This window comes from Gekko japonicus, unplaced genomic scaffold, assembly GCF_001447785.1.
Source record: "Gekko japonicus isolate JY-2015 unplaced genomic scaffold, Gekko_japonicus_V1.1 scaffold812, whole genome shotgun sequence".
NCBI lineage: Eukaryota > Metazoa > Chordata > Lepidosauria > Squamata > Gekkonidae > Gekko > Gekko japonicus.
In genome coordinates this window covers 357,482-367,760 of record NW_015176474.1, presented here as the reverse complement: position 1 = coordinate 367,760, position 10,279 = coordinate 357,482, and the positions used below count along the sequence as shown (strand labels likewise).

Here is a 10,279-nt window from a genome sequence, read left to right as displayed (position 1 = left end):
AGCAGGGCATCCAATCAACAACTGCACATGTGATTGACTGTGCAGATTTTTTTAAAAAAATTCCCTAGCAGATGCCACCATAGCATTGGTTTCATTCTCTCTCTCACTTCTTTTTCCCAGTCCATCTGTTAAAATTACCCCTCTTCTCCCCCCCCCACTTGGGCTTTTTCCACGTGTGGGGCTCTGCCTCCTGCTGTAGCCATTTTGTGATTGGCCCCACCTCTCCTGACAGCCATTTTGAGGTTGGCCCCACCACCGTGTCTCAGAATTCCAAAGGTGCGCATGGGCCCAAAAAGACTGGGGATCCCTGTACTAGCAATTGCAGATCAATTCACCAATCCCCTGAGCTGTAAGATTTCTTTTTTGCCTCAGTATTTCTCTGATCCCTCTCTTTTCCTTCTTCTTGTGGTCTCAGCAGATGGAGAGTTCAATATTTATGCGGCAAATATTTAAAATCCTTGAAGAAACTGCTACCTGTAACTAATTAACATTATTTAAGTGACTCATCAATCACCTGCCACAGCAGAGCTTCCCAAGTTTCTCCTACAATGACAATTAGACTGTCAACAGAACAGAACTATCTATGAAAACTGTTTGACTATTAATATGGCTTCTATCCTTCAACTGCTCCCCTGGCACAAAAGCCTGTCATTACAACAATGTTGGCAGATTGTTTTTGCCATCTAGTCAAAGCTGACTTATAGCGAACCCATAGAGCAGGGAGTGGCCAAATTTGCTTAATGTAAGAGCCACGTAGAATAAACGTCTGATGTTTGAGAGCCACATGACATGAACAAATATTACAGACATGTTTTTATTGAAAAATATGCAAATTTGCTTTTTAGTAACATTAAATGAGACTGCCAGAAATAAAAACAGAAGGGGTAAAAATAGATATTGATAATATTTATTTGTCCAATGATATTTGTAGGCTTGGGTGGGGGAGCCCTTTGAGAACACATTTAAAGTTGCTTTCTTTCTCTGCTCCCCCCCCCGCCTCAAGCCTACCCAGGGAGGGGAACACTGGCTGGGGAAGGGAAGACTGATGGGGGGGCATGCCTCCCCTCCGCATCCCCAGCTGCCTTGCCAGGAGCCACATAATATGTGTGAAAGAGCCGCATGTGGCTCTCGAGCTGCAGTTTGGCCACCCCTGCCATAGAGCTTTCAAGGCAAGAGAAGTTCAGAGGTGGTCTGCCATTGCCTGCCTCTGCATAGCAACCCTGGATTTCCTTGGAGGCAATGCTCCCTCTAAGCTGTGGAGTCTTGTGAGCAAAAATTCTACTTTGTGAGCTACTAGCATGAAAGTTATGAGCGGGTGAGTCGGCTCCTGCATAAATTAGTCTGCTCTGGAGCCATCCTTCCTGAGTTAAGACAAAAATGCCGGAGGCTAAAAAACTGTGAGCTAGCTCAGACTAACGCAGCTTAGAGGGAACACTGCTTGGAGGTCTCCCATCCAAGTACTAACCAGGGCTGATCTTGCTTAGCTTCTCAGATCTGATGAGACTGGGGGCTAGCCTGGGCTACCCGGGGTCAGGGCTATATAGCACTAAACAAGTACTCCCTCCAAATCAGCAAGCATGAATAGCGCACTGTCTTCTCTCCATGTGGGGCAGTCTTAATGGTGAGGGGTAAATATAGTTCATTCACCATTAAAAAAGAGGAGGGGGCATTATGCATTCCAGACTAACAGAGGAGAGCTATGCAGCCTGAAAATAAATGAAAAACCAACAACATCACACACGAAGTTGTGCAGCATTGCTGTAAACAAGGGACTTGATTTTTAATAGCTCCATGTTGTCTTATACTGAAGTGATATTTAACATGTGAATTCTCTGCACCACACATCACAATGAAAAATGGTAAGGACTTTGGACCCTAAACTTTGGATTTCATATAAGAAGAGGGATCGAGAGACACAAATGGACTGCGGTTTTGATATCTCTTCTTCTTTGGCACGTTCAAATACATTCTGATATTTATATGCTCAAAGATACCTTTCAGCAGTAAAGGTCAAACAAACAAGCAAAAATTTCAGAGCAATCTTCCAGAGTACTTTTACTGATATAATGAATTATGAACACAGCAGAGGAAGGCTTTCATTAAGGCATGCTTCAATATTCTACCATTTGCTATTTTAGAAGGCCACAGCAATATAGTGGAAGAGCTCTTGTGCCTATAGGTCCATCAAAGATTTATCCCGATGTCACATTCTGGTGCCCAAGATTTTGAGTCTGAACGCAAAAGATTTCTGAGCACCATTATATCCTGTTTCCCAGGAAGGTCAGATCAGGATAAACTATTATTACTACTGGCAGACAGGGATAAATCCATTCCTTTCCAAATGGCAAGGATTGTTGCTATCACCATAAAGATGAGGCAGAGTGATAGGAGCACGGTTGACCTGCACACTAATTGCTCCACTCTGGGTCATGTAGCCTTCAGACGGTAAGATATATTATCACAGTTTTATTTTGTGATACTTTAAATTATTATTACATACTATAATTTCTTCGAGACCGCCTCTCCCCATATGAGCCCCACAGAACACTGTGTCCTATGAACCAGCATCTCCTGGTAGTCCCTGGCCCCTACCGGGTAGAATGAGCTACCTTATGAGAGCAGGGCCCCACGGAACCTGTTACAGTTCCACAGGGCCTGTAAGATGGAGCTCTTCCGCCAGGCTTTTAAGTTGAGGCAGTGGGCATCCACTTCGATCTGCCCCCCTCCCCCAGTGACCGCAGATCCTAGAAGCCGACTGGAACTACAACATCGCTGGAATTAATATCATATGTTGAGGCACATTGTATGTTTTAGTGTTTTTAGTGATTTTAGTGTGTGTAATGGGTATTGTATTGATGAATATGTTTTAATTGTAAATCTACATTATTTGCAGATCTGCATGCTTGGAACCCGCCCTGAGCCCGCTATGTGGGGAGGGCAGGATATAAATCTAATAAAATAAAATAAAATAAATTCTATGAAAATTTCTCGTTCTTATTTTGATGGAATTGTTGCGTGTTGTTGCTATGGCTTATTTCCCGATGCGATAAAGAGTGAATGTTTGACTGTCCGTCTTAGAATACTGCCATGGGGATGAGTAAGCATTATTTTTAACCAAAATAGGCCAGTGAAATTTTACAGATGGTATTTGTTTAGATATTTATGCACCACTTTTCTCCCTACGGGGGACCCAAAGTGACTTGGTTGCTGCTGTGAGGATAAAACAGAGGTGGGGAGGTAGTAGTGGGGGTCTGGCTTCTTGGTGCTCCCTGATGGGGAAATTACGAATTTTAGCTGGGTTGAAAGAAGGGGTCCAAATCACGACTAACAACGGGAGTAGAAACTCTTTTCTTTATTGACTGAGCATGATTAAGGAAAGCATCTATTTCTAAGAAGGTTCAAGATGCTGACACTGTTACATTGTTCATTTTTCGGTACTTGATGCAGGTTTTACATCACAAGAAGGCGGTAACATATAACCAATCAATGCATGCCTACTCAGCCCTGCTCTGACTCTTAACCAATAGAAAAGCAACCTATACTTCCTTCCTAACATACTTTTAACAATATTACTACCTTACCTATGTAGAGGATCATTTAACCCAGTGATAAGCCAGCACTGCTATCTTTGTTTTTAGCTGAAGTCTCCAAAAGTCCACATTCCAGCGATAAGCCAGCACTGCTATCTTTGTTTTTAGCTGAAGTCTCCAAAAGTCCACATTCCTTGCCTCATAGGGCAAACTAACAGATCCTGTTTCCTTAAACTATAGCAGTCAGCAGTTCATATTGTGCTAGTAGCGTACCATAGATAAGGTAGTAGTATTGTTAAATGTACTTTAAGAAGGCAGTATAGATTGCTTTTCTATTGGTTTAGTGCAGCGTTGAGTAGGCATGTATTGATTGGTTGTATATTACTGCCTTCTTGTGATGTAAAACTTGCTATAAATACAATAGATGAATCATCCAACAGTGTCAGCATCTTGAACTTCCTTAGGTATAGATGCTTTTCCTTGAACATCGTCAATCAATAAAGAAAGGAATTTCTACTCCAGTTGTTAGTAGTGATTTGGACCGCTTCCTTGAACCCAGCTAAAATTCGTAATTTCCCCATCGTCCCCCACTTCCAGATCTTCTCTCCCCGTTATCTGCCTCATACCTACTCCCATTCCTTTCTGAATTTCTGCCCCCTGCCCCATACCCACCACTTTCTTCTAAATTGTCTAGTCTCATTAGTATGGGAAAACACACTGGCCTTTTTCACCTTTCAATCCAAAAAGACGGGTATATTAAAATATCATGTATACTTACAAGTGTTCTGCTGAATCTACATCTGAGTGTTTGTCTTTTCCATTTGGTATACTGTGGTCAATAACTATTGTTTCAGTATTGGCTAAACAGAACCCATTAGAGCGCATGATTTCTGTGGAAGAAGGAAAGGTGACAGTGAAACATCAAAACCACAGCCTAGATCCAGAAAGACAGACAGAACTGACTGTTCCCTAATAGATGATACAGCAAGTCATGAAAACATATTGAGTCAAAAGAAGCCAATTCTTAAAAAAAAAAAAAGAAGAAGACCAAATCCATGTATTTTTTTACAAGCATTTCTACTCATCAGGGAAAGCTTTAGGAATAGAAAATTTAGGAAATCTATTTTGAGGAGGGCTCAGCATTCAATTAACCTTTCATTGAAATGGCAGGCCTATTTTATTTCACCTAAAAGGAAATTAAACATGAGTCCAGTAGCACCTTGAAGACTAACAGCATTTACCTTAGCGTAAGTTTTTGTTTGTGTGCCAGAGCTCACTTCCTCAGATGCCTAGGAGAGTAGGTCCATTAGGCCTGGTGAAATATCCAGCAGAACGGGGCAAAGGGTGCATCACAAAGAGAAGCCACTGATCAAAAGGGAATAAACAAAATCCAGGGCTTAGAGTACTGACTGACTATTTCTGCTTCTGGACTCCTGTCTTAATTTTGCTACATTAGACTAAGGAGGCTATCCCTCTAGAATGGTTTTTAAAGGAAAAGAATTGTGTGGTCACGTCTAACAGTCTTCTTGACATAGTCCCAGGTTGCAACACATTGGTGAGATAAACATCCTTGAACAAATTGAAAGGTAAAGATTTGGTGGGGGGAGAGCAGTTAGAGCCCTTCCTGTGTGTCTAAATCCAGTTGAACAGCAGTTTTGTTACCCTGAATTTACTCTGTATAACACCATTCAAACACAACCCACGTGAAACAAATTAAGGGAACACGGACACAACTATTTGAACTTGTAGCAGCTGCAAATATTATTCAATCTGGGCTGACTTTCATATGCATTACCCCTATACATTGGACATCCACACTGATCTGAGCCTCAATCACTTTTTTCAGGCTGCATCACATCTGGCTTTTTTGCATCCTCATTTTCCTCACTTGCAAGTTCCTGTTTCTTCAGGTTAAACCAGCGGTTTAAATCGGCACGAAGATATGTTGGACATAAACAGATGTAATATTGAATCAACCCCTAGAGGGAGCAAAACACGTGTAGAAGAGACACCCCCTGCCACCGGAAGAAAGAGGAACTTACAAGCAAGGAAAATGAGAATGCGGAAAAGAATGCAGCAGCATAGGAAATGCCAGTCTGGCTTCAGCTTGGTAGCTGATGGGCAGCAGAAGGTTTTCACACAATTAGCTCAGAACCACCACAGAACAGTGGGAGTCATCTCGAAACCACAGCTGACAGTTGTTCAAAAGATCATGTGAAATGATCCCTGAAGGTCTTTTGACAACTCTAGGTCTGTCTGCAGAAGATGCATAAAGATCCAATTCACAAGTTCTTATTTTGTGTATTCTGACAGTTGGCTTTATAATGTAAAAATCCTTAAACATGTGAATTTATGAAGAGTGTTCCTTTAGGAAAGAACCATTATGGCTCTCTGGATGAGTCTATCCATGGATGTCATCCAACACTTGGATATCATCACCAATCATCTGAACTCTGAATTGTATTTATCAGTTACTATTCTTCAATTGTTTGAAATATGTATGTTATATATTTGTATTATTACGTTTTTGTACATTATTGGCTTTTGACTTGTTATGGTTTAATTTTTCTTCTTACAGGTACAGTTATGACGGAGTCTGCAAACTTCCCAGAGCTCAGTTAATGTGAGCACTGTAGCTCTAGCATCTTGAAAGGATTATCACAGTTAGGCAACATGGCTTTTTAGTAGGGGGAAATGGAATAAAAGGCTTTTCCTCATCCCTTACATTTCTATGCAAAAATAACAGAGAATTTCTCTAATTAGGCAGAGCAATTCAGAGTCAGAAATGTTAGTCTGTGACCCCCAAACATTTTGCTCATGGCTTAAAATTGACATGACTATAACTTAAACGCCTATTATTTTCATTTTCAAAGCATCTTTTCCGGCATGATGTAGTGGTTAAGTGCAGTGGACTCTAATCTGGAGAACTGGGTTTGATTCCTCACTCCACCACATGAAGCCTGCTGGGTGACCCTGGGCCAGTCACAGTTCTCTCAGCTCTCTCTCAGCTCCACCTACCTCACAGGCAATGGTCCATCTAAGCTGTGGAGTCTTGTGAGCAAAAATTCTACTTTGTGAGCTACTGACGTAAAAGTTGTGAGCGAGCGATTTGGCTACTGCATAAATGAGTTTGCTCTGGAGCCATCCTTCCTGAGCTAAGACAAAAGTGTCTGAGCCAGAGGTTAAAAATCTGTGAGCTAGCTCACACTAACTCAGTTTAGAGGGAACACTGCTCACAGGGTGTCTGTTGTGGGGAAGGGGAGGGAATGTGATTGTTAGCCACTGTGAGATTCCTTAGGGTAGAGGAAAGTGGGGTATAAAAACCTCTTCTCTTCTTCCTTTCTTTGTGATATGCCAGGATGTGTAGAGTTTATTTATTTATTTTGGTGAGTGTTTTCTTTCATGTAAGTGCCCACACAGTCGAATGCTGAGAGCCAGCGTGGTGTAGTGGTTAAGAGAGGCAAATTCAAATCTGGAGAACTGGGTTTAATCCCCCACTCCTCCACGTGAAGCCAGCTGGGTGGCCTTGGGCCAGGCATAATCCTCTCAGAGCTCTCTCAACCCCACCTACTTCACAAGGTGTGGGGAGAGGAAGGGAAGGAGATTGTAAGCTGCTTTGAGAAGGTAGAGAAAAAAGGGTATAAAAACCTACTCCTTTTCTTCATCATTATCATCATCTTTTCATTAACTTCATTCAGACTAAATGAGAATTACTCTGGATTTCAATCTGTTTTTTGGTTTGCTCCAAGTTGACCATCACACAAGCACTGTTTATTTTATGTCAATTCCTCCCCCATTGCTTTCTTCAACCCAGGATGTGCATTTAAAGTATGACTCATGTTCAGCAACAAAAGACTGCAGGGCAGAAAGAGATTTCCATTTGAGACTTAAATTTGTTTCCATCTGGGAGGCCTGAGTTGCTTCCCTCTTTAGTCTGAAGCGTGGCTGTGGCAGGAAGAGAATTTTCTGTAGTGAATACGAAATCTCCCCCCCCCACAAAAACTGTTGTAGCAGATTCAATTGTGGAATGTGAGCAGAATACTAGAATGCATTTTCCCTTCCTCCTGAAGCCCTTTCATGTGACTTATGATCAGAGATTTTTCCTCTTCCAAAGTCAAAAGATACCTTAGCAATTAACTTTAATTTCATCTATCCTAGCAAAACCACTAGGAATTTTTATCCTGAAAGAGACTTCAAGTGTTCATATAGGAATGGAAAAGGGATAAATACAAACCTAAGCATTAAACTAGCAAAAGTCCTGTTTGTATGAAAGGCTTGAGTAACACTGAAAGCATAAAGATAAGTAAAAGACTAAATATCTATTACATTTTATCCTCTCCTGTCCCCATGCAGCTGTGGGAAGAGTATATTGCTGTCTCCCTCATCGTAGTTTTTAATCTTTTCAACAACCCTGTGAGTTGACTGGAAAGAGATTTCATAGAATCACAGAGTTGGAAGGGACCTCCAGGGTCATCTAGTCCAACCCCCTGCACTCTGCAGGAAGTTCACAAATACCTCCCCCTTCACACCACAGTGACTGCTGTTCTACACCCAAAAGTTGACAAATAACCTCCAGGATCCCTGACCAAACCAGCCTGGAGAAAAATTGCTTCCTGACCCCAAAGTGGCTATCAGCCTTTCCATGGGCGTGTAAGAAAGGACCACAAGAACTAAGCACTGAGGCAACCTTCCCTGCCCTCCCTCTCGTGATCTGCCCAAGTTCACAGAATCCGCATTGCTGTCAAATGGCCATCTAGCCTCTGTTTGAAAACCTCCAAAGAAGGAGAGCCCACCACCTCCCAAGGAAGCCTGTCCCACTGAGGAACCACTCTTTCAGGAAGTTCTTCCTAATGTTTAGCCAAAAACTCTTCTGATTTAATTTCAACCCGCTGGTTCTGGTCTGACCTTCTGGGGCTACAGAAAACAATCCACACCATCCTCTCCATGACAGCCCTTCAAGTACTTGAAGATGGTTATCATATCACCTTTCAGTCGTCTCCTCTCCAGGCTAAACGTACCCAGCTCCTTCAACCTTTCCTCATAGGACTTGGTCTCCACACCCCTCACCATTTACGGTCCTAAAGTCACCCAGTAAGCTTCATGGATCCCTGGGACAAGTCTAACACTCTATTACACCTAGCCATCAGAGGGGGGGGGGACTACACCGCCTCCTGTCAGGCACCACCAGAAGGAAGTAGAACAGCCCATGTGGTGGCATGATTAGCAATGTATTAGGGCTGGGGAGACCTGTGTTCACATCCCCACTCACTCATAAAGCTCCCTGGGTAACACTGAACCAGTTATTCTCTCTCAGGCTAACCTCCTTCACAAGAAAATCTCAGAGCTTTATTTTGCATGTTTCTGCAGGCTATTGCTGAGTTGTCAGGCATTATTACTCTGTGACAGGATTCTACTGGTGGGGATTCTCAGTACTTAAAATAACTTCTCATAAGGAACTCAAGTACTAATTTAAGAACCCTGGACTATACAAGGGGAGATTACATATGAATCCAGCCAGATGTTTAAACCAATAATATTGTAGGGGAAATATTCCTTGCAATAGCTGTTCAGACGTTCTGAGGAATACTGCAGGGGAAAACTAATAAGCAAAGCCCTGATCAAGGACATCAAATGGAGCGAAGTGCAGACTTCACTAGCTATTCTGGTAGGACCTGGGATTTTGATTTGTGGTGCCTTCATGTTCATTTATTGACAAATCTGCCCCACGCTTTGTAAACAGTACAAAGAAGTCCTACTTTGGGGCATGTCAATTGATCAGCATGAAAACTGGTTCATTCATTCCTGTGGTGCAGACTGACAGATACTGAGAATAGCTTGTGGTAAACAGCATTGATCATCCTAATTCTTGGGCTCTTCTTGGTATTCTCGAAAAATTCCATTAAATTTAACAGAACAGGGATCTTTATAACAATACAGTATGAGATGTTTATCTGCTCAAGAAGAAAAGTGAATGAAAATGGGTGTGAGCAGTGGAATAATACAACAACCAAGACAGCAAGATCTACAGTTTCAACATTCAGTATGGAAAACTTGGTAACAGGCAGAGATTTGGAGCATCTAACTCAGTTCAGAAGCATGAGACACAACTGGAAAGTGTTACTACCCTAGTTGCCTATCATGTTATGTAGGACCAGCACAGAAAATTGGACTGCACTCCCTCCCAAATATCATATCTGGAATGGTAAACCATTTTACAAAATAATTATAGGATAGTGTGAAATAAAGCAGCAGTTTCAAGAAATACAGAAAACAAGAATTGAGTGATTATTGTTTCAAGAAATTATTTATTTATTTACTTTTATTAATACCCTGCCTTTCCTGCCAATGGCAACTCAAAGGGCTTATGTTGTTTTCCTTTCCTCCATTTTAATTCTCACGACAACCCTTTGAGGTAGGTTAGGCTGGGAGAGTGCAACTGGCCCAAGGTTACCCAGCATGCTTTGATGGCAAGAGTGGGGATTCGAAACTGGGTCTCCTAGGCTCTCTAACCACCACACTGGCCACAGTGAAAGCAACCCTCTTTTGGCCAATACAGTTAGGGAGGAGAAACAATAACTACCCATTATTGCTGAAGTCAAGTTGATCCCTCTTACCTGATATTTTAACTGGACTTTGAAAAGTTGGCTGAATTTTATGGATGTTGTCATTTTTCAACACCTGGTCTAAAGGAGATCTTTCGAAGAAGGTGAGGACAACTTCAGATCTGGAGTACTGGGGGGAAAGAGGAA

The 10,279-nt window shown here is 42.0% G+C and overlaps 1 protein-coding gene across 1 annotated transcript in view; it reads right to left on the bottom strand.

Moving 5' to 3' along the window:
- The window catches only part of PXDC1 (PX domain containing 1), a 45,041-nt gene that overhangs the window by 5,192 nt on the left and 29,570 nt on the right, over positions 1-10,279 (bottom strand). The window contains exons 3-4 of the mRNA XM_015427173.1: positions 10,145-10,262; positions 4,309-4,420 (exon numbers count right to left, since the gene is read on the bottom strand). Of these exons, the coding sequence (XP_015282659.1) occupies positions 4,309-4,420; positions 10,145-10,262 (230 nt within the window). The remainder of the gene's footprint in view (positions 1-4,308; positions 4,421-10,144; positions 10,263-10,279) is intronic.